Raw genomic sequence first — 25,017 nt, 5'->3', positions numbered from 1 at the left:
TCTAGAGGCTGAGCTCTGAAGCCTGAGGTTAAAAGGAAAATTCATAGAACTCTTATCTTCAATTAACTAGCAAAAAGCCAAATGTGGAGCTGTGGCTCAAGTGGTAGAAAGCCAGCTTTGAGCAAAAAAGCTTAAGGACAGTGCACAAGCCCTGACTTCAAGCCCCAGGACTAACATATGCATACACAAACTCCCACCATCACCACACCACCACTACCACAATAAAAATCCTCACATGTGCAAAATGTTTTCTTGCCATCCAACAACTCTGCTCTGTGAACACTGAATATTGCCCTTGAGAAAGAAACTGCAATCCAATGTAGTTTCCAGCCTGATACTAAGGAGTCAGGATGGCCATCTTAAATTCATCCTCTTGCCACTGGGGAGATGAACAGCCAAGGAAAACATCGACGGCTTCTGTGGTTACTGCCATCAGTGATTCACACTGGATCTCATGCAACAGCCTTCACAAAGTCCTCCTTCCTTTGCCTCCCCCACCTCCAAAACTGTTCGTTACTTCTGTAGCACAAAGTAGAATGTATCATTCTCCAGCTGGCCTTGACTTCCCATGGCAACTCCTCAAGACCTACAATGCTCTTCTGTGGAGTCACAGCTTACCCAGTGGCTGCAGCATCCTCTTCCGTCCCTTGCTCCTGAGCTCCAGGCCCTCTGCCTCCTTCATATGTGAAGTAGCTCCCTGAGACCTTTTGTGCTTTGTCTGGTTATTACTCCAAAGGTACCTGCTGCTCTTACCTCCTCCCTAACGTCCTATCCACATGCCTCTTCTCCAGAACATTCCCTGGTACCTTAAGTAATCTTATCTATTGACTCAGGGGATTTGTTTTATCTGTATCCTCCAGCAAATCCTCAGATCCTTTCTATAAAATGGCATGGGTTTTTCAGGTGACCCATACACATCTTCGTGCAAGCTTGAGATCACTTCTAGATGACTTATAATACCAAATACTACATAAACGGTTGTCACACTGCATTGTTCAGTGAATAATGAAAGGATTGTTAAGCCCGGACTTGGGAGCATGGTTCAGAAGAAGAATGCTTGCCTTACATACATGCACAAGGCCCTGGAGTCCATTCCCCCTTGGCTTTTTCCATTCAAGTCTGATGCTCTACCACTTGAGCCATACATCTATTTCTGGCTTTATGCTAGTTAATTGGAGATAAGAGGCTCATGGAGTTGTCTATCCCAGCTGGCTATGAATTGTAATCCTCAGATCTCAGCCTCCTAAGTAGCTAGAATTACAAGTATGAGTTACTAGCTCCTGACTGAAGATGAATTTTTCTTCCTGAATATTTTCAATCAATGGCTGGTTGAATCATCACTGTGACAAAATATCTGACAGAAACAACTTAGTGGAGAAAGGATTTATTTTGACTCAGAATATCAGGGAGGTTTAGTCTATAATCTATTTTGACCCAATATGGTTGGACAGAACATCATAGCTATAAGAGCTTGTAACAAAAGAGCAGAAGACTTTATGGTAGACAGGATGCACAATGCAAGATAGGAAGGGGCCAGAACAAGATATCCCAAAGACCCACTTCCAGTGATCTACATCTTCCAGCTGTATCCCACCTACTAAAGTTCCCAGGATCTTCCAAAACAGGGCCACCAATGGAGAGTCAAGCATTGAGCACATGAGCCTTTTGTGAAGAGACTTTATAGCCAAACTACAACCACTATCTGCATTCCAGCTTAAACCCCACTCCTGCTAAGCCTCTCCCATCAAGTCTAGGACTACCTGACTCCCTTTCAGTATATCCTCTCTTTCTTAAACTATCCAGTTAATTTTTATTGGTTTACAGTGAAAGAATCATAAATAAATTTTAAACACAAACAGCTCTCGACAGATACTAGTGGCTCATGACTATAATCCTAGCTACTCAGGAAGCTGAGATCTGAGGATCCCAGTTCAAAGCCAGCCAGGGAAGAAAACTCCAGGAAGATACATCTCTAAAATAACTAGCAAAATGTCAGACTAAAATCATAGTTCAAGTCGTAGAGTGCCTACTATGAGCAAGAAAGTTGAGTAGAGCATAGGACCCTGAGTTAAAGTCAAGTACTGAAAACAAAATAAAACAGCTAAGATTCTCAACCACTGTCAGGTGAGAGGCTTTGCTCTGCCATGTGCTCCTTTGACGTGCTACCTGCCTCTCTATGAACCCTCAAAACAACAGACCACCCTACAAAATTTCCAGCCAAAATACATCTTTCTTCCTTTTATTTTCTCAGGTATTTTGTCACTACAGAAGCTAACAGGCTGTTACGTTTAATAAAAAGTTACATTAAAATAAAAACTAACAAAGCCAGGCACCAGTGAGTGACTCACACCTGTAAACCTAGCTACTCAGGCAGCTGAGATCTGAGGATTAAGGTTTGAAGCCAACATAGGCAGGAAAGTTCACAAGATTCTTACTTCTAACTAACCACCTAAAAGCCAGAAGTGGAGCTGTGGCTCAAGTGGTAGAGCACCAACTTTGAACAATAAATTAAAGTAAATGCAGGAGCCCCTGAGTTCAAAACAACTTAACAAAGTGTTACAGAAACAGGAAATAGGCTGCTTGTATGCATTAGGGGATTAAAGGAAAACCCTTGTACATTCCCAAGACCCTAACAATACTATTTGCATTTTCTCCCTTTCCTTATAAATCTTTGACCTGACCTGTCTATACAGTACATGAATATATTAATGGAATATAGATTTGGTTAAAATGTCTCTCCCCAAAAGCTGATGAAGCCTTCACTCTCAGACCTTATTTGGAGATAGTCTTTGTAGAAGATCAACACAATGACAGAAATAAGGTGACCCCAAATTCCTTAAGACTGGCATACTTCCAAAAGGGAGAATTATGATTGGGGAAAGGAGAGGTAAAAGAGAGAGTGACAGAGGAGTTAAGTCTAAACAAGATATATAGAATGCATATATAGGAGTAGACATTTCAAAATGAAATGCCATTATACAACTAATTTGTGCTAATCAAAAATGAGGGGTGTAGAATCTGGACCCCTCACAGACAGACAGACATGCAGAGAGAGCACTTCAGCAGAAAGGCAGAGATGAGAGGCTGTGAACACAAGCCAAAGAATGCTGAGGCTTGTCAGAAGGTAGAAGAGGCCTAGAGGGGAAACTGTGAGCCCAAAACACAGAGCCTGCTATACTTGGATTTACATATTCCGACACCAGAAGAGAGGCAGCCATGGAAAATGCAGCCATTGGAATCCTGAGCCTCTAGACAGCAGCCGCAAACAGGTTCTAGAACTCACCATTGGATGTTCTCATCTGTCTTCGGCGACCTACACGATCCAGCCCGATGGGGGTGCTCTGGGAAAAGGTGAAGGGCCTGAGGCGGGCTGACACAGCCTTGTAGGGGGGCACCTGGTGAGCAGGCACTGGAGGCCTGGCTGCTGGCTGTGAAAGGAAATGAAAAGCTGTGAGAGGTGCCAGGAAGTCGCATCTTCCTCCCTCCCCTCTCCCCACACCCTCCCCCACCCCAGCACCCTGTGTGCCCTGCGTTCTCACCTCCAAGACCACTCTACAGATGTGACAACTTCTCCCAACCCTGCCTAGAGTAGCAGGCTGTGCCCCACCACGCAGCAGCAATGCGCTCTTCTCCCAAGTTAACTTTCCAGGCACATTTCATCTCATTTCAGGGGACAGTGGGCAAGGGGGACATGTCAGTGAGAACCCTGAGCGAAGCAGTGGGTCAGGTTTAGGAAGAGGGATGAGATATCTACATGGCTGCAGTGGGAGGACAGGGACAGCTTTGCCAGGAGACCAAGGCAACCTTTGGAGGAAGCGAGGACTGACACAAATGGCAGCCTCAGTTTACTCACCCTACAGGAGCCTCAAATATCCCCTCCAACACACTGTGACATTTGTGGACTTAAAGACAGTTCTTGCTTAATATAAACTGACAGTTAAGCTCATAGACAGACAGACAGAGACACAATTTTTAATTTATTATTTATTTCTGTGCTGGTTCTGGGGATGGAACTTAAGGTATGGACATTGTACCTTAGCTTTTTGTGCTCAAGGCTGGGGCTCTACCACTTGAGTCACACCTCTAATTGTAGCTTTTGGCTAGTTAATTGGAGATAAAGAGTCTCAGAGGTTTGTCTGCCTTGGCTGGTTTTGAACTATGATCCTCAGATCTCAACCTCCTAGGTAGCTAGGTTTACAGGCATGAGCCACTGGTGCCTGGCTAGGGATGTGGTTCAGTGGTAAGGCCCTGAATCTATTCCTAGCACTGTAAGCAAACTTTGAAAAAGAAGGACTTTTTTCTTTTAAAGGAAATAAGAAAGTATTGTTGGGACTGGGAAGCTGGTTCAGTGGTAGAGTGCTTGCCTTGCATGCATGAGGCCCTGGGTTTGATTCCTCAGTACCACATAAGCAGAAAAAGCTAGAAGTGGCGCTGTGGCTCAAGTGGTAGAGCACTAGCCTTGAGCTGAAGAGTTGAGGGACAGAGCTCAGGCCCCACAACTGATTAAAAAGAAAAAGAAGGTATTATTTTATCATCATTTTCTTGTGGTGATTTTTTTTTTGGCCGAATTCTGAGGCTTGAATGCAAGGTCTGGCAGGGCATTGTCTCTGAGCTTAGGTGCTCAAGTCTAGCATTCTACCACTTGAACTACAACTTCATGTCCAACATTTTAGTAGTTAATTGGAGATGTCTCATAAACGTTCCAGACCAAGCTGGCTTCAAACTGTGATCCTCAGATCTCAGCCTCCTGAGCAGTTAGTATTATAAGCATGAGCATCAGCACCCAGCTTATTTATTTGTTTGTTTTTTTAAATATACAGTCATTAACTCATTGCCATGCTGGGTTGGAACCGAGGATGTCTAGCATGCTAGCAAACTCTCTACCACCAAGCTCCAGCCTCAGGCCTTCTATTTCTTCTGCATTTACTTCCTATCTGAACATTCTAACCATGCACACTCTTTCTTATCATACCATTCAGGATGTTCCCTGCATATGCTGGGGTCCCTTCCCCTTGTTAAAATCACAGCAAAGTCCAGCCTGATTTGAGATCGCAGGGAAGAAGGCAGAGGGTTGAGCAGATGTCCAGATGTTAGATGGTTAGTGTGAATTCATGCACGGGTTTCAGAATCAGAAGGAAAAGACCGGACACAGGTGCTGGCACCATTCAGGAAGTAGGAAGAAAGAAAAGCACCTTCTGGTTTAGTTTGCAGAGAAGATACAGGTGGGAAGGTGAAAGGCTCTTTGGTGACCACTGTGGGCACACGCCAGATCTTACTTGGGTTAGCAGATTCTCGATGTCCTCCACCTGGCTGGTGCCATAGAAGCTGACCCCTCCTATCACGGATATGGGGCGCCTTCTCCGGCCTCCCCTGGTGCAGCCTATGGGGCCACTGCTGTCCAAGCTGGTCGGGATCTTGCTCACTCCTGGTGCCCCATCCACGTGGTCTTCCCCCGGGGGATCCACAGCAATGGTGTCTTCAGGAATGGATAGACTTCGACTGGCCAGCTGGCCATAGTCAGACAGTGGCCGTGGCCGGGTGCGCCTTCCTGAGCCCCATCTCCTCTTGGAGATTCGGGGTGCCTCGGCATGCTCCTCATTCTGGGCTGAGCCGGGCCTCCAAGTGTCCTTAGTCACCTTTTCAAACCAACAGGTTAGGTGAGCTGCTAGATCAAGCAAGTATCCACCAGCTATAAGGGTCTGCCAATACCCTCTGCCCACCCTGGCCTCAGGCTCTCTTGATTGGCTTACCTAAAGTAATTCTTACCAGTGTAACCCCATAATACAGTGCAACAAACAAACAAACAAACCACCAAATCCATCTTTTTTGTGTGTGCCAGTCCTGGGGCTTGAAATCAGGGTCTGGTCACTGTTCCTGAGCTTTTGTGCCCAAGGTAGTGTTTTACTCCTTGAGCCACAGCAACATTCTAGCTTTTAGGTGGTTCACTGGAGATAGGACTCACAGACTTTCCTGCCTGGGCTAGCTTGGATTCACAATCTTCAGATCTCAGTCTCCTGAGTAACTAGGATTACAGATTAAACCCCCAGCGGGTTGACTCAAATGGATTCTAAGGCTGAGACAAATCTATAATGTAAGTGCAATGTTTGGGAACCAATGATGAGCCACAAGAAGAGATATTAAGAAAGCCAGAAGGACAATGATTAAAGTAAATGAATTTATAACTATAGCAAGCATCTCCCAATATGCACAACATTACAAAGAAAGGTCATCTGCTAGTAGAAGAGATGAGTGTATAACGCTATTCAAAGCTGTCCTTGATAATGAAAGAGAAGATGCAATGGGATTGTGTCAACTGAAAAGCTTCTGAATAGCAAAAGGAATAGTCACTAGGCTGAAAGACAGCCTACAGAATGGACGATCTTTGCCATCTCTACATCTGACAAGGGACTAATTATCAGAATATACAGAGAGCTCAATAAACTAAACGCTCAAAGAAGCAACAATCCCATTAATAAATGGGCAAATAAACTAAACACGTACTATAAATATGGGAAGAAATGCTCAACATTCTTGGCCAGAAAGGAAATACAAATCAAATAACACAGATTTCATCTTACCCCAATCAGAATGGCCATTCTCAAGCACACAAACAAATGCTGGCAAGGATGTGGGGAAAGAGAAACCCTTACACATTGTTAGAATGTAAATTAGTACAACCACTATGGAAATCAGTGTGGAGATTTCTAGAAAATAAAAATAAAATAAAAAATAAAATGACTCCTGGGTATATAACCAAAAGAAGTGAGTCAGGATACTATAAGGCACCTGCACATACATACATACATATATATATGTATATATATATACATACATATATATAATATATTATATCTATATAACTCACTGTGGGACTGTTCGGGGAATAGGAGGAGGGGGGAGGGTACAAGAATCATAAAGGGTGAACACTCAAAATATTATCTATGCATAAAGATGCAAAAGGAAGCTCGTCAAAAGCTGTTGAATAATAGAGGGATGGAGACTCTGGAAAGACAGAGTTTTTGTGCTCAAGGCTAGCACTCTACCACTTGAGTCACAGTTCCACTACCAATTTTTTAAAAATTTATTGGAGATAAGAGTCTTATGGACTTTCCTTCCCAGGCTGGCTTTGAAGAATGATCCTTACATCCTGAATAGCTAGGATTATAGGCATGAGCTACCAGCACCTGCTTGTGTGTTTGTTTGAAACAATGAAACCTACTGATGTTTGAAGAAGGGAGGAGAAAGATGAGGGTGAGAGAGGGCATAAATTTTACCAGAAAACATATGCATGAATGAAAGTAATACAATGAAACATCCACCATACAACCAATATATATTGAGAGAGAGAGACAGACAGAGAGAGAGAAAGATGCTTTAAGATAATTCCTACCATGGATGTGGGAACTCAAAGGGTCCAGTTAGTCGCTCACTTCAGCCTCTAATAATGGGGCCACAATCTGACTGATGGGCAAGAACACTGAGCCAGGACTAGATCCAGCTCCTACCTACTAGCCATGTGGACTTGGAAAAGTCACAACTACCCTAACTTTTCTGGATCTCAGATTTTGTGGCTGTGTGGTTGTCCATGGTACTGGGGATGGAACCCAGGGCCATGAGTATGCTAGGCAAGCGCTCAACTACTCAGTTCTATCTCCAACTCTAGATCTCAAGATTTGGAATTGAACAAATGTCACAGCTCAAGATTTTCATGCCTCTCAGCTATGCATGGTGGTGCATGTTTGTAATCCCAGTACTCACTAGGGAGGCTAAAGCAGGAGGATCAAGTTCAAGGGAAACTTGGGTTATAGAGCAAGTTGAAGGCCAGTCTAAGCTACATAATGGTACTGTCTCAAAAAATATTTTTTTCTGTGATTCCATAACCCACAATAAAATAATCTCTCCCCACCCCCACCCAGTGGTGGTAGGGACAGAGCCAAGGCCTTCTTGTGTGTTAAGCAAGCATTCTAACACAGAGCAAAGCCCCTGACTTTCTTTTAATTTTTGAAATAATGATTTTCAAGGGCAAAGAAAGGGTCCTCAAAAACACATGGCTTGGAACTGGGCAGACTCTTCTGTGTTGCGCCACTGGACCATAATCTGCCTAGCAACCCTTGGACAAGGTACTCTGAGCTGGTGCTGGAGCTGTTGACAGGAGAACAAAAGGTCTCTACAAAGATGAGATGTACGATGTATGATGGTAAGACAGGCCTAATCAAGTTGCAGCCAGCTAGCACTTACAAACTCCTGCCACAGGGAAACCATCCCCATGGGGTGTGGCTGTCAGCAGATAGATATGGATCTATCAGCAGATCCCTCAGTCTGGACACAAGAAGGGCTGATCCAGAAACCAAGTGGCCACAGAGCCAACAACAGATATAGCAAGTGTGTGTGCAGGCCAGGCCCAGACGCCTTCACTTTATATTCTGTCTGTCTGTCTGTCTGTCTGTCTGTCTGTCTGTCTGTCTGTCTCTGTTTCTGTCTCTCTCTAGGTCTAATTATAAAGCCCAGGCCAACCTCTAACTCTTGTCCCTCTTTGCCTCTACCTCCCCAATGCTGGGATTATAGGTGCCCACTACCACAACTGACTTATTACAATACACTCTTCAAAAATAAAACTAAGACAGGCTGTCAAGCCACAAGCTTGACAGAGAAGCCAATAGAACAACCAAAAACAGAAAGGCACAGGAAGGCAGAGATAGTCACAGGGTAGACAGTTAAGGCACCCGCAGGCCAGAAGAAAGCTAAGTTGAGAAGGGGGTCCCAAGAAGGCAAATTTCTTGCTACGGACAATAGAAATCTAAAACAGGCTGATTGTGTAAACATTCACTAAGTAGCAAAAGAAACACTTAACTGCTCTGATTTGATGATGACACAGTATACATTATCAAATTAAAATATTATATCCCATAAATAAGTATGTGTCACCAGCCATGAAAGCTGTGATTCAGAGTCAAAGAAGGGTGGGCACAAATGAATTCTCATGGCTCAGGAGGCTGAGATCTAAAGATGGAGGTTGCGATTTGGGGATCAGGGTTCAAAGTCAGCCAAGGTGGACAGATCTGTGACTCTTACCTCCAATTAACCAGCTAGAAGGCAGAAGTAGAGGTGTGGCCCAAATGATAGAGTACTAGCTTTGAGAAAAAGTTAAAGGACAGTACCCAGGCCCTGGAAAAGTGGAAAGCAGAGCCGTGGCTCAAGTAGTAGAGTGTTAGCCTTTAAAAAGCTCAGGCCCTGAGTTCAAGCCCCACAACCACCAAAAACAAAACAACAGCAAAAAGGAAGTTATAATCCTTTTCTAATTGACATATAAAAACCAGATTATGGATGGTTATAGTAAATGACTAAATCAATTCAAATAAGTTCCAGCAAAAAAAAAAAAATCCATTTATATTATGATCCTGTGGGAAAAAAAAACATGCTAGAAAAACAGTTCAACAAAATCAGAGATAAAGAACATTCTAACAAATGAACAGGTAGGATTTGGGTGTTTTTTTTTTTTTTGTCAGTTTAGACTTCTTTTCCTTTATAGCTGGAGGGTTTCTTTTGATTTTGTTCTTATGTAACACACAGCCAGTTCTTTCTTACTGAAGAGAAAACAAGGAAATATACCAGGAAGTAAAGTAATCAGAGCTAGGTAAAGGTAGGTGTGCCCAAAGCAGGCTGCTGTGCCTGCCATGGGGGGAAGGGAGGGAGAGATGGCTCCTTCCCCAGTCCCTGTATACTGATGAGTAAAACCCCACTGCAGTTAGACTTCTAGTATTTATGCTACTGAATGCATGAAAGTAGAAAACAGCCTTTATTTCTCCCTGCTCTCCCTCTGTGTGCTGGTACTAGGGCTTGAACTCAGAGCCTCCCTATCTCCCTTGTTTTTTCCTCATAGCTGGGGCTCTACCACTTGAGCCACACATCCACTTACTCTCCTTTTTGCTGGTTATTTGGAGATAAAGAGTTTCTTGGTCTTTTCTGCTCGGGCTGGTTTAGAACTAGAATCCTCAGAGCTCAGCCTCTTGAGTAGCTCACAGGCATAAGCCATGAGTGCCTGGCTTCCTGTCTCAAAAAGAAATCAACTTGTTTAGGAATGACAAAAGTTGGTTAACAGAATGAGACAGAAAACTGAAACAAAGATTTTAATCTCAGAAAAAAAAGTAAACAAAGGGATGGGGCTGGGGCTGAGCTCAAGTAGTAGAGCACCTGTCTACCAAGCAAATGGCTGTGGGTTCAGTCCTCAGAACTACTAAAATAAAATAAGACAGGTCAGATCAAAGGAGAAATCCTTCAGAGTTAAGCTCACATTCATGCACTGGTTCTTAGCCAGAAGAGGATTAAATTAAAAGAACTATAATTGAGATATCATAAACTTTTTTTAAAGCAAAGTTTAGTACTTCCAAAATAGTGCCCAGGTTCATATCCTGGAGTAGTCTGGCTATTTCTCTTGGAAGGGCAAACACACACAAACAAATAAACCTTCCCCTTTCAGCTGACAACCTACCTCCGCCTCTGCCATGGGCAGGGGTGACCCGCAGACACAATGAAGGAGCAAGCAGTTGACCACTATGCTCATGTTATGTTCCCTAGGAGAGCCTTCTTGGTCTTTCCAAGCTGGAATAAGGGCCAGGCAGAGCTCGGCCTAGCAACTCAGCAGGTCTAGTTCCAATCACTCCAGGGCTCATTCAAGCTTGAATGGCCAATTTCCACCAAGTCATAAACCTTTGCAAACAGGCTCTGCCCTTTTAACTCTTGCTTCCCCATATACTTTCAAGAGTACTTTCTCAAGATGAGCCAGTGTGTTTCCTCTCCAGGATTTCTTTACTCCCTTAGCAAATAGAAATAGCCAATACAAATGGTTCCCTCCAGCAAGATGCTCACAATACTTTCTTTTGGGAATCCAATGAAAGTAAATTATTAACCCAAGGACCAAAAGAAAAAAATGCAGCCTGGCACCTGTGGCTCCTACCTATAATCCTAGCTACTTTGGGCAGACAAATCTGAGACTCTTATCTCCAATTAACTAGCAAAAAGCCAGAAGTGGAGATGTGGTTCAGGTGGTCGAGAGCCAGCTTGAGTAAAGTAGGTAAGCAAGAGTGCAGAACCTTGAGTTCAAACTCCAGTACTGGCAGACACATCTGTGCAAATGCACACATGCGCATGCATGTGTGCATGCACACACACAGTATAAAAGGGCCAATCAGCAAGAGTTGAATGGGGTTTAATTATGTCCCTCAAAAGATATGTGGGAGTCTGCCACTGGCACTCCTGGGTAGGTGTGAATGTGTTTCCTTTGTAGCTGGATGCCAACAGATGCAATCAAGTTACAGTAGGATTAGCCTGGATGTGCTTTGGCCTAATCTAATGGCTGGTGTCTTTATTCGCGAGTGGGACTAGACATAGACAAAACACTATTGAGAGAAAAGACAGAGACAGAGATTGAAGTAATGTGTCCATCTGCAAAGGAATGTCAAATATACTGGCTGCCACCAGACAACCCCCCACCAAAAAAAAACCAATGACAACACAAAGGAAGGAGGAGGGAAAGAAGAAGGAAGGAAGGGAGGGAGGGAGGGAGGAAGGGAGGGAAAAAAGAAAAGAAAGGTTCCCTGAAAGTTCTATGGGGAATAGGTCCTGCCTATGCAGACCCAAAACCCTAAAAGGAAACATCTAGGGGGCAGAGGAGTGCTGGTCCTGGGGCTTGAACTCAGTGCCTGGACACTGTCCATTAGCTGTTTGTTCAAGTATAGCACTTTATCACTTGAGCCATACCTCCACTTCTGGCTTTTTGCTGGTTAATTGAGCATAAGAGTCTCATAGACTTTCCTGCCCGGGCTGGCTTTGAACCACAAGCCTCAACCTCCTAAGTAGCTAGGATTACAGGTGTGAGCCAACAGTACCTGGCTATATCTGCTATTTTAAGCTATCTACTTGGTGGCAATTTGTTATGGCAATTCTAGTAAACTAATACAGGCAGGTAACTCAGAAGAAAATATGATACAGGCAATTAAATATGCTTGGTGAAGATCTGGAAATGAATTACATGAAAGAAAGGGAACGGTAAGAGAGCTAAGGTATTCAAGATGCAGAACTGAGCAGCAAGCTCACCTCTCACATCTCACCCCCGAGTCCAATGCCTGGATACCATCCCTGACTTGGAGGAGGGAAAGGAACACACATAGGGATGCAATAACTAAAGCAATGTAAGCCGTGGGCCTCCACTCCACAATCCTCCTCCTTCAGCCTCCTGAGTGCTGAGATTACAAGTGTGTGTTATGATTATTGTTGCCCACCACCAGGCCTAGCTGAAAGCTATGGTTTCTGAATGCCGATGTAAAGTGCCAGACCTATGTCAGAAACACACCATATAGTATTTAATCTCTACAACCATGCAGGTACTGTTTACCGTGTTTTGCTGATTAAGACACTAGAGATAAAAAGGAAAAAAAATGACTGTGTATGTTTATAGAGCCAGATTGGGGAGGCGCTAGTTTTACAGTACAATCTGTCTTTCCTACCCTGTAACCCTTGACATACACATTCTTATCCTTAGACAATCAAAAACATGGAGGAACACACTAAGAAAGCCACTTAGCAGAGCCTCTGAAACAGAGTGCTCCAGGAAATCTGGTGAAACATTTTTTAGGATCACCTTGCGCGTGTGCACGCACGCACACACACACACATACACACACGCACTCACACACATGCAAGTACTGGGACTTGAACTCAAGGCTCTGTGCTCTCACTTGGTTTTTTGCTCAAGGCTAGTAGATCAACCACTTGAGCCACACCTCCACTTCTAGCTTTTTGCTGAGTAATTAGACATGAGGCTCTGATTTGTCTGTCTCATCACCTTGTATGGTGATCCTCAGATCTCAGACTCCCAAGTCACTGGGATTACAGGTGTGAGCCATAGCACCAAGCCAGGACTGAGCATTTTGTGCAAGATAGGCAAGTTCTCTAATGAACAACACCCCCAGCCCAGTGCATGCCATGAAAAAGCTTACTACACCATATCAATATTGATATACTAAGTGTAGCTAAATAGTAGAATGCTCACCTAGCATGCATGAGGTCCTCAGTTCAGTGCCCAGCATTACACAAAAAGGGGGGGAAAGCCACTGCACTCAATATGTAAAACTAATTCATTAACCAGGAGCTCACACCTGTAATCTTAGCTACTCGAGAAGCTAAGATCTGACTCTTATCTCCAGTTAACCAGAAAAAAAGCTGGAATGACTCAAATGGTAGAGTGCTAGCCTTTCAGGAAAAAAAAAAAAAGAACTCAAGGACAGCACCTAGGTCCTGAGTTCAAACCCCAGAACAGCACCAAAAACTAAAATAAAATAAAATAAAATTCAGAGCCACGGCCTATGCTCTGGGCCACTCAAGGAGAATAAAAGAACCAGAATTTTAAAACAACCTAGGAAACACATGAGATCCCATGTTTAAATAAAGAAATAAATGGGAAATAACATCAGATGCCAGTGCCTGTAATCTAATTTACCCAAAAGGTTGAAATATGAGTATCATGTGAACGTTCAAAGCCAGTCTGGGCAGGAAAATCCATGAGATTCTTATTTCTAATTAACCAACCAAAAGCCAAAAGTGGAGCTGTGTCTCAAGTGGTAGAGTGCTAGCCTTGAACACAAGAGTGGACAGTGCCCAGGTCCTGAGTTCAAGTCCTAATATCGCAACACATACACACACACACACACAGACACACACACACAGAGCAATAAAAACATTTAATTCTCCTGATTTAATCATTATATCACATATATGTATCAAATTAAGATATTGTACACCATATATTTGTATGGATATTCCATGTGGGTATTTTGAAAAGTTGACAAGCTGGTAGAACAGGGTGAGCTCAAGTCCACTAGCTGGGTTCCACAGTGAATCCCTGCCTGGAAAAACAAACAAAAACTTGGCCAAGTGGCTGTTGTTCAGTTATGTGGTGTGTGATTCTACTTTACTTTCCTAGGCTTTCCTTTGACTCTTAGGCCTAAATGATCTTTTCACCTCAGCCTCCTGAGCACTGGGTCTAAAACAGTGTGCAGCTATGCCCAGCTCCCCTTTGTTGCTAGTAAGGTAAGCTTCTTTGCTGACATTTCACTAGGGACAATGCATTCCAGAAATGAGTCACTGAAAAACTGTGTGCATATTACCATTTCTTTAAGGTTACATTTTTAGAATTTTTTTGGGGGGGGGTCCGGTTGTGGGGCCTGAACTCTGGGCCTGGGCGCTGTCCCTCAGCTCTTCAGCTCAAGGCTAGTGCTCTACTACTTGAGCCACAGCACCACTTCTGGCTTTTTTCTTTTTGCTTATGTGGTGCTGAGGAATCGAACCCAGGGCCTCAGGCTTGCAAGGCAAGTGCTCTACCACTGAGCCACCTTCCCAGCCCCCTAGAATTTTTGTTGTTGTTGTTATTTTTTATTTTTATTTATTTATTTTTGCCTGTCCTGCCTGGGGTTTGAAATCGGGGCCTGGGCACTATCCCTGAGCTTTGTTTTGCTCAAGGCTAGCACTCTACCACTTGAGCCACAGAGCCACTTCTGGCTTTTTCTGTTCATGCATACTAGGCAAGCACTCTATTTAACTAAGCCACACTCCCAGTCCCTGTTATTATTTTTTATTGCTGTTAATTTGTTTGTTTGTTTTTTGAGAGGGAGAATCAACTCACTATGTGGACCAGGCTGGCCTCTGGCTCAAAGTGCTGGGGTTACAGGCATGTGCTACCACACTATGACTGACTTAGAGGTGCTTTGTTGTTTTTAGTGTGATGGAGTTCTCCAGCCTGTCAAAGATCAAGGACTTATTCAGAAATGTTACTGTAAAAAGAGAATCTTTGTGTATAATAATGAGCATAAATATTTCAGCGCAAGTGAAAAGTGTTTTTTAAAAGACTGAGTCAGAAAATGACTCAATTGTTAAAAAGCTCTTTTTTAAACTCATTTAGACTTAATATCTGATTTCCTGATTTTATATTTCTGTAAGAAATCCTCTTATTATACTACAGGAACTTTTCCTAAAAATAAAGGCTACCTGTTACCTGCAGGGTGAAGCTAAAGCCCAAGTCCACAGGTCCAAGCCAGGTCCTTCCTAATCATGGACAGATAGGTCTGACGTTATCTCCCACTTGAGCCCATGACCTGTACAAGTTAGATTAAAACCAGCTCCCTCTGCTGGCTCAACTCTGTAATCCTAGCTACTCAAGAAGCTGAGATCTAAGGATCATGGTTCAAAGTCAGCTCAGGCACACAAAATCTGTTTAGATTTTTTAATCTCCAATTAACATTAAAAAAGCCACCAGTAGAGAGCCAATCTTGAGCCAAAAGATAAGTGAGAGTGCAAGGCCCTGAGTGCAAGACCCAGTTCTACACCAAAAGGAAAAAAAAGGGGGAAAGAAAAAAGTGAGTAATCCACAGTAAAGCTGTCTGGGTATTGGGCAGCATGTGAAAGAAATACTGTTCTCATAGTACTGACCATTATTAGCTGCTTCAAGTCACAAGATGCTTGAAGTGCCACAATAAAAGTAAGTGTAGTAATCATCTCTCTCTCTATTTTTTTTTTTGTGCCAGGCTAGGTGCTGTCCCTGAGCTGTTTCACTCAAGGCTAGCACTCTACCACTTAAGCCACAATCAACTCCTGGTTTTTTGCTAGTTAATTGGAGATTAAGAGTCTCACGGATTTTCCTGCTCAGGCTGGCTCTGAACTGAGATCCTCAGATCTCAGCTTCCAGAATAGCTAGGATTACAGGTGTAAACCACTGGCTCCTAGCAATATAAAAAAATCTCTTTGAATCATCATCTTTCATAGGTTGATAGGTACCGAACTGCATGCTTCTAATTCATTCCTAGGAAACAAAACAAATCTCACATATGTTATAGTCTTTTAACACAAAGAATTTCATTTATAAGAACTCGATTAGAAAAGATGTAGGTAAGAATTTAAAATATAAAGAAAAGTGATACAGATATTAATAATTGTGTCAAAAATGAAAAAAAAAAACTGGAACCTCTAGCTCCCACCCCAGAATCCAGCACACAGACATTAGTCCGTAAGTGCAATGAAAGGTACAGTAAATACCATATAAGGAATTTCATACATTGGATGCAATTGCTAAAGCAATTACTTCGTGTGTGTGTGTGTGTGTGTGTGTGTGTGTGTGTGTGTGTGTGTGTGCACGCACGCACGCGCGCACGCTGTTGTTGTTGTACTGGGGTTTTAACTGAGGGACTGGACGCTGTCCTGTAGCTTTTTCGCTCAAGGTTGGTATTCTACCACTTGAGCCACACCTCCACTTCTAATTTTTTTTAATTTTTTTTTATCTTTTTGCTGTTCAGTGGAGATAAAAGTCTCACAGACTTTCTTGCCCAGGTTGGCTCTGAATAGTAATCTTCAACATCTCATCTTTCAGAGTAGCTGGCATTATAGGCATAAGCCACCAGCACCCAGCTCTAGATTACTCCAGAACTCAGTAAAGGGCAAATTTGACAGCTCCTATCTCTGCTAGCAAGTGTGTGACATGATTCGTTGGCATCCAATGATGGTCGGTGTAGCAAAGAGGTCCCTGGGGGGTGGAGGGGAAAGACCATCCTGGACATGCATCACTGTACAGCAGGGCTACAACAGGAGCTCCACCCAAATCCTTACCTCTTCCTTCTGCTCCTCTGAATCTGGCTGAGAGTGACTGCCACCACCTACACCTCTACCCTCATCAGCATTCTGGGTGGGCACCCAGTCTGGAGAGGACCCAGGTGCTGGCTCCATCTGTTCAGGATCTTCTGTCCGGTCTTCACCATCCTCTGAACTCAGGGATAGCACAGTGGGGCTGGTAGGGCACTTGGAACTTCCTGCCCCAGGGCTCTGAGGACTCTGGGGCTTGGGTGTGATGGGTGGCAGTGGGGTGAGAAGATGCTTAGGGTTACTGGCGTCATCAGAAGAGACTTTGGTCCACCCTTGTTGGTCATCGGAACTGGCTGATGCATTACAGGCTTGGGGCCTGGTGCTTCCTGATTGGTGGGCGAGCTCAGCTTTTAGAGGGACTACAGCGGTATCGACATCTATAGCAGCAGGGCCCTGGGTAGCGGCTGGGCTACGACTGGGGGTGCTGGACCTCCGGTCCTGCTCAGAGCTGCTGGACACACGTCTAGAGTAGTCATCATGCAATCGGCTCTGCGTTTGTAGCCGAAGGCCTGCCTCCCCCGGAGCCAGAGGCCCAGTCTTGGGAACCTCTCTCTTCCACGAGGCATCTTTGACATTGCTCACTAGCTTCAGGACTCGATCGAAGTCCTTGGCTCTGATGGGGCTCTTCCAGCGTTTGGTCCTTCTCTCTGCTCCGCCAGCCTTCTCTGAGTCTGCAGAGGAGCTGCTTAGAGTCCTTTGGGGCGGGAGCTTGCTGTCACCGGTCACCCGGAGATCAGCGAGATTGGAGGTGGACTTCCGTTTGAAGGAACTCTTCTTCAGAAAGTTTAAACTATCCGTGCTTTTGCTCCTTCTGTACAAGCTGCTTTGGCTGTCAGGGTCCCTCACCAGGATCTCACACAGGGTGGGCTCTTGGCTGGAGAGGGACAGGGGTTTGACGGAGCCCTGGGGGATAAGGGGCTTGTCAGAGTCCAGCAGGCTGATGCGGCCCAGGCCGTAGGCCCTGCGGATACTGCGGGATCGGTGCGTGCTTCTCTGGAACGCGTCCTCATCCTCTGGGTCTGAGCAATCAGACACAGCCCCCTCCCCTACGCTGGGTGGGTCACCTGCCTGTCTCCCAGTAGGGCCCCTATTCACATGACTTCCCACGATGGTACCATTAGGGATGGCACTGCTCACATCCTGTTCCCAAACTTCCTCTTTGGAAGAATCTGTCCCCTCGCGGTTCTGAATTCCTTGCAGGACAGACGACTTCAGTTTTTTAAAAGATCCCATCTTCCTGAAGGATGCCAGTGCATTCCACGTGGAAGAATTGCCCATCAGGACCACAGAGCGGGGCCTCTCGGGGTGGGCACTCATTCTCTTCCGGTTCACAGAGAAAAGACGCACCAGCTTGGAAGAAGGGTTGAGCCTGGTGTCTGGACCTTCGGGATCACTGCCCTGGCTGTTTCTGTACCCTCCATTCTGACATACTGGGGAAGTCACCATCTTGAGGTCCTTGGAGTCAGAGGCTGCACAAGTGGCAGCAGGACCTTGCCCATGGCCATCCTGAGCTGTGGTCATGTTCTTCAGGCTGGGCACCTGTGGCCACAGGGCAGCCTGGCTCAGACGGCCCTGTACATTCGTGTCTGGGAATGGCAGATCCACATCTTCACTTCTAAGGACTCTGGTCCAGCTCTCACACCTGCTCTGCACATTCGGATCCCTGGACTCAATCACCACCTGCAACAGAAAAAAATTAAAAATGCAGACATTTAGCCACTGCTCCTGCAGAGGAGCCTCTACAATCAGAAGCTAATTGTTTTGCTTATCAATTAGAAACAGGAAACATACAAAGGGCAACTTCCCTATAGGGCTGATCTAACAAATACTACTTTAAAATGGAAACCTTTAGAGCTTTGTTGGTTTTTCTTTTTTATGTTTTTGGTAATTCACTTCATAATAAATTGAGGAATGTAAGTCTATGCTCAAAAAAAAAAAATTAGCTAGGTGCTGGTGGCTCATGCCTGTAATCCTAACTACTCAGGAAGCTGAATAACCACCAAAAAGCTAAAAGTAGAACTATCTTGAGTGGCAGAGCACCAGCTTTGAGCAAAAAAGCTCAGAAACAGTGCTCAGGCCCTGCATTCAACATAATAGACAAATTAACTGAAACCTGTTTTAAGTTAAAGCTTGGAGGGGGAGGGGAAGGAAACTGTTGAAATGATGATGTCAAGGTATTATGGAAGATTGTGTCTTCTTTCCAGGCATGATGGTGCACACCTGTAATTCCAGAATTTGGGAGGCTGAGATAGGAGGATTGAGAGTTGGAAGTCAGCTTGGACTACATGATGAGATTCTATCTGAATTTTTGAAAAGAAAAAAAAAACCCTGTCTTCTCTTTCTTTGAACTGCAAGAAATCTTTTATTATCAAATACCAAAATCCATTTACAACTACTTCAAAATGTACCCAAGCCAAGGCACTGGTAGCTACTCAGGAGTCTGAGATCTGAGGATCACAATTTAAGCCAGTTGGGGGAGAAGTCCAGGAGACTTGTATATCCAAATAACCAGCAAAAATCCAGATGTGGAAAGCTTAAGTGGTACAGCACTAGCCTTAAGCAGTAAATCCAAGCAAGAGTGTGAGGCCTTGGGTTTAAGGCCCAGTACTGGTGCACACACATGTATTAGAAACTTTAAACAGCAAGGAGACAAGCGCAGCTGGGATTCGCATCCCAAGCATCTGACATCATCTCTAGCACCCCATAACCCTGGCAAACCAAATTCCAGCCTTCATCAGATGCCTGTCCAGGCCATTACCTTCAGCCAATAGTCAATGCAAGAGAGGAAGAGGAAAATGCAGAAAGATCTTGATGTTAGGTCTCTATTTACTCTACCCTTCTTGAGTATAGAATTTAGTTTTGTACAAAGAACTATGTCTCACCTCCTCTACATCCCAATTTCTTCTCTGTCTCTCTCTCTCTGTGTCTTTTCTCTCTGTCTCTCTCTGTGTGTCTCTCTGTATCTCTGTATCTCGGTCTCTCTCTCTCTCTCTCTCTCTCTCTCTGTCTCTCTGTCTCTGTCTCTCTGTCTCTGTCTCTGTCTCTGTCTCTGTCTCTCTCTCTGTCTCTCTCTCTCTCTCTCATGCTGGCCCTGGGGCTTGAACTCAGGGCCTAGATGCTGACTCTGAGCTATTTTTGCTCAAGACTAGTGCTCTATCACTTGAGCCACAGCTCCACTTCTGGTTTCTTCGGGGTAGTTTTGTGGAAGATAAGAGTTTCATGGCTACTCCTTTCCAGGCTGGCTTTGAACCACAATCCTCAGATCTCTGCTTCCAGAGTAGCTAGGATGACAGGTATGAGTCACAGTGCCATATCTAAGCAAAGTCTTGAATCACTTGCCCACTGAAACCAGATGTAAAATGTAACCAGTTCCAAAATAATTCTGCCTTCACCAACTCTGAAAAGTGTCATTATTTTTGTGTCTCAGAATCCTGAAATGAACCAGAGAGCTTAAATATTTAAATCCACTGTGCAGGAAACAATTGACTGAATAGTAATTAGTAATGATAGTCCCCTGACTTGCTTGGATTGGACATGCAAGAAAGGGCAGAATTCCTGCTTTGTTGCTGGATTGGACAAGTATAGATATCACCACTAGAGGGCACTATGACACATTCTATAACCCAACAAGCACTTAATTTAAATCATGTTGGATATTTTGTGAATGTTTTGTAAAAGACATGGGGCCAGGTGCTAGTGGCTCATACCTATAATCCTAGCTGCTCAGGAGGCTTAGATTGAGGATGGAGGTTTTAAGCCAGGCCAGGCAGGAAAGTCCAAGAAACTCTTATCTTCAATTAACAACAAAAAGCTGGAAGTATGGGCTGGGAAGGTGGCTCAGTGGTAGAGTGCTTGCCTTGCATACATGAGGCCCTGGGTTCGATTCCTCAGCACCACATAAGCAGAAAAAGCCAGAAGTGATGCTGTGGCTCAAGTGCTAGAGCACTAGCTTTGAGCTGAAGAGCTGAGGGACAGCGCCCATGCCCAGAGTTCAGGCCCCACAACCAACCAAAAAAAAAAAAAAAAAAGCTGCTAGTAGACAGGATACCTGTAATACTAGCTACTCAGGAAGGTGACATCCAAGGAACACAGCTCAAAGGTAGCCTGGGCAGAAAAGTTCATGAGATTCATCTCCAATAAACTACAAAAACAAAAACCTGGAAGTGGAGCTTTGGCTCAAGTGGTAGAGTGCTAACATTGAGCAAAAACAAAACTCAGGGACAGCACCCAGGCCCTGAGTTCAAGCTCCAGGCTGAAAGTAGAGCTATAGCTCAAGTGTTAGTGCCAACCTCAGGCTTCAAGCACAATGCCCAGGCCCTGAATTCAAGTCCCAGTACAGAGAAAGGAAGGAAGGAAGGAAGGGAGGGAGGGAGGGAGGGAGGGAGGGAGGAAGAGAAGGGGGAGGGAGGGAGGAAACCAAGGGCTTATGCCTAAATGCTAAACTTAGTAATAAGTCCCATTTCAGTAATCTGCACCATCTATAAAATAAGTACCTGTGACTGGTAGAGTGGCTCAAGTAGTAGAGTGTTTATTTAGCAAGTACCAGGACTTAAGTTCAAATCCTAGTTCTGCCCAAATGAGGGATGTGTTTACAAGTGGTAGATCACCTATCTGCCTAGTAAGTGCAAAGCCCTGAGTTCAAACTCCACTACCACTAAAATAAGAGGTACTAATAGTTATATCTTGTATCAACCAACTAATCAATTTATGAGTCTCTGTTGGGCACCAGGATCACAGCATTGATTTCAAGACAAAAAATGCTCAAAGAACATCCAGGAACACAGGATACAAGTGGGAGGCAGTGGGCCGGGAGCTAACGAATTGCCCAAGATATGGGAACACTGAAGGCTAAAACTGGGGCTGTCCTCAACAAACTGGACACTGGAAGTAGAACAATAGAGATGGAAGATGTAATAAAGTACAATTAAGTGAAATAAAGGTGTAATAAAGTGAAAATTTAGGAGAAAGTGGGTTTAAAAGTCTGTATCAATAAAAGAGCACATGCATTAAAGACAATTGTCCAAGCAGGGCGCTGGTGGCTCATACCTGTAATCCTATCTACTCAGGAGGCTGAGATCTGAGCATCGCAATTAAAAGCCAGCCATAGGAAGTGGCACAGTGGTTAAAAGTGGTAGAGTGCTAGCCTTGAGCAAAAAGAGCTCAGGGACAGCTACCAAGGCCTCAAATTCAAGCCCCAAAACCGACAAAAAGGGGGGGGGGCAACCCTAGAAGAAAAATCCATGACGCTCTTATCTCCAATTAACTACCACAAAGCCAAAAGTGGCACTGTGACTGAAGTGGTAGAATGCCAGCTTTAAGCAAAAAAGCTAAGGGACAGCACACAGGACCTAAGTTCAAACCCAAGTAACCAATCTCTCTCTCTCTCTCTCTCTCTGTGTATCTCTCTCTCTTTCTCTCTCTCTCACACACACACATACACACACACACAAACACACACACCTTACTGAGCTAAACACTGTTTTATGCTAGTTACAATGAAAGTAAAAATCACAGAAAGCAAGCCTTTCCTGGAATCTCTGAATAGCAAACCAAGTCACATTATTTAGAACTAGTGCTTTAACCTCTCTTAACTGACAAGGGTTGGAATTCAACTAGAGCATTTATAGCAAGTCTGATAAATCATGGGAGCTGTGCCAGAGAGAACTATAAGAAATGAGGATATTGTGAAATGAAGCTGGGGACAAGCTAGATTCTGAGTGTGTTAACTTTACAATAGAACATTTCTTCCCAGACACATCAAGGATTCTATAAGCCAGATGCTGGCGACTTACACCTGTAATTCTAGCTATTCTGGAGATATGGGGATTGTGGTTCAAAGCCAGCCTAGACAGGAAAGTCTATGACTCTTCAGTTAACCAGAAAAAAAGTCAGAAGTAGAGCTGTGGCTCAAATGGTGTTAGCCTTGAAAAAACAAAAAGCTAGGGGACCAGACTCTGAGTTCAAGTAGGACTGAAGAAAGAATAAAGGAAGGAGGAACCTCTAAAAACAGCTCTGACCAACAAATTTAAATTAATACTTAAAATTCAGAAATATATATCAGGTTAAACAGACAAGCAAGATTTCTTTAACAGGTTAATATAAATTCTAAAAAATGGGATACTTAGCCACGCTAGTAGCTCATGCCTGTGATCCTAGCTACTTAGATATAAAAAGAGCAGTTTGAAACCAGCCCAGGCAGGAAAGTCCATGAGTCTTTTATCTCCAATTAACCAGCAAAAAACTGGAATGGAAGTGTGGCTCAAATGAGTAAAGTGCCAGCCTTGAGTGAAAAAGCCATGCAAGAATGAGAGGCCCTGAAGCTCCAGTCCCCATACAACAGCAAAAAAGAAAGTAAATGTAACATTGGATGAAAGCACACTGAAATATGAAAGGCTGAGACAGTAAAGTCTAAATCTCCCAACTCACAGTGCAAGGGAACATTCCAGATCAACTTCCAAGAGACCAGAACCCAAGTCCTGGTGTGAGTAAAAGCTTGACAACCACCCTCCCCCCTCCTTTCTCTCAGTTTTACTTTCCATCTTTTTAGTTATGCTCAGACAAATTAAAAAAAAAAAAAGGCTGGGCACCAGTGCCTCACACCTGTAATCCTAGCTACTTGGGAAACTGAGGTCTAAGGATCACAGTTCAAAGCCAGCCTGGGCAGGAAATTCCATGAGACTCTTATCTCCAATAAACCACTCAGAAAACCAGAAGTGGTGCTATGGCTCAAGTGGTAGAGTGGTAGCCTTGAGCTGAAGATCTTAGGGACAGAGCCCAGGCCCAGAGTTCAAACCCATGATTGACAAAAAAAAAAAAAAAAAAAAAAAGTCTGCCAGGCTCCAGTGGCTCAAGCCTGTAATCCTAGCTACTTAAGAGCTGAGATTTGAGGATGGCAGTACAAAGCCAACCCCAGCAGGAAAGTCTGAGAGACTCTTATCTCCAATTAACCAACCCGCCCTCCCCCAAAATAAGCCTGAAATATAGCTCTGGCTCAAGTGGTGAGCACCAGTCTTGAGCAAACAAAGCTCAGGCCAGACCCTAAATTCAAGCCCCAATACTGATATTAAAAAAAAAAAAAAAAGGACTCTCACCCATGGATATATACAGCTTGTCTCCTGTACAAGTGTGTGTCAGAGGAAGGGCATTTCAAAGGATCCAGAAGCCTCCATTTAAATAGTCAATCAACTGTGCATGGTGGTACCACACTGGAATCCCAGCCCAGGGGGGAGGCTGATGCAAGAGGATCTGAATGTAGTAAATTCCAGATCAGCCTTGGCTACAAATAAAACTGGAACAACCATCTAAGTGAAATGCTTACAAACTGGAAATATGGTTTTTGTTTTGTTTTTTAATGAAAAGCCTTCAATGTGGGAGACTAGGTAAGATTGGGAAAGGGGTCAGTTTTCTCAAAGCATGTGACTATTCGACTTTTTTCTCTGGGTTACTGGGATAAACCACATTCCTATGGGCCCTGCTGGTGTTTCCCTGACAGAGGTGTATGTTTACTTTGTCAGTTCTATGAGGTGATGGGGTAGAGAAAGGAGATTTGCAAAGGTACGTTTTACACCTAAGAAGAAGAAAATCATCCTTTTATCTCTGAAATTGCAGGGGAGGGAGGGAGAGCAGGGAAGAGGCAGGTAGGAGACAGGGAGAGTTTGGGCAGGATGCCCAACTCTCAATAAGACCTTTACACTCACTCTTAAACTTAGGGGTGCAAAGAAGCATGCATGGAAATCTGCCAACTGCAGCTCTAAAGATAGCTTTGTCTTCACTTCCTGGAATGCATCCCCTGTCTTCCACCTGCTGCATGGAGTAATGGCCACAGTTCCTCTCCAGGACTACCCAATGGCCTGCAATGAATGCCAACAATGACATCACCACAGAGCCTGGGCCACTTCGTATTGGCCAATTCAGAGAGATGAGTGTTTTCCAGATGGGTGGCTCTAATCTTGGAGGCCCTTTGAAGGTCACTGGAGCAAAAACAATGTCTGCTTGCTGGAGGCAGCAGGGCCTGAATATGGAAGCTTGTGTCATGGAGTTCACAAGCTCAGCCCGCCTGGTGGTATAGCCAACAAAGAAGCCACTAAGAGGGGACTGGGTCTTGTGCATCCAGAATTTAACCAGGTTGACTTGTTTTTATATATTTATTTTTAATTTTTGTGCCAGATCTGGGTCTTGAATTCAAAGCCTGGGTGCTGTCCCTGAGCTTTGGTGTTCAAGGCTAGCACTCTACCACTTGAGTCATGGCTCCACTTCTGGCTTTTTTTGTGTGTGTGTGCTTCATTGGAGATAATTGGTTTTGCTGCCCTGGCTGGCTTTGAACCACAATCCTTA

General features: G+C 44.2%; 1 protein-coding gene across 3 annotated transcripts in view; it reads right to left on the bottom strand.

The window, feature by feature from the left end:
* Spata13 (spermatogenesis associated 13) overlaps nucleotides 1–25,017 on the bottom strand; it is a 129,787-nt gene that overhangs the window by 54,606 nt on the left and 50,164 nt on the right. For 2 of the 3 annotated variants that reach the window (XM_070003104.1, XM_070003103.1), the window contains exons 2-4: nucleotides 16,651–18,363; nucleotides 5,277–5,636; nucleotides 3,284–3,428 (exon numbers count right to left, since the gene is read on the bottom strand). In XM_070003104.1, coding sequence (XP_069859205.1) covers nucleotides 3,284–3,428; nucleotides 5,277–5,636; nucleotides 16,651–18,204 — 2,059 coding nt within the window. In that variant the 5' untranslated portion in view covers nucleotides 18,205–18,363. Of the gene's footprint in view, nucleotides 1–3,283; nucleotides 3,429–5,276; nucleotides 5,637–10,489; nucleotides 11,033–16,650; nucleotides 18,364–25,017 lie in introns of those variants that run through there. The other variant, XM_070003105.1, reaches the window with a different exon arrangement.

Source organism: Dipodomys merriami, unplaced genomic scaffold (genome assembly GCF_024711535.1).
Source record: "Dipodomys merriami isolate MVZ:Mamm:240054 unplaced genomic scaffold, mDipMer1.0.p SCAF_6, whole genome shotgun sequence".
Taxonomy (NCBI): Eukaryota; Metazoa; Chordata; class Mammalia; order Rodentia; family Heteromyidae; genus Dipodomys; species Dipodomys merriami.
Note: the sequence above shows the minus strand (reverse complement) of the source record. Positions and strands in the feature narration are given on the sequence as shown.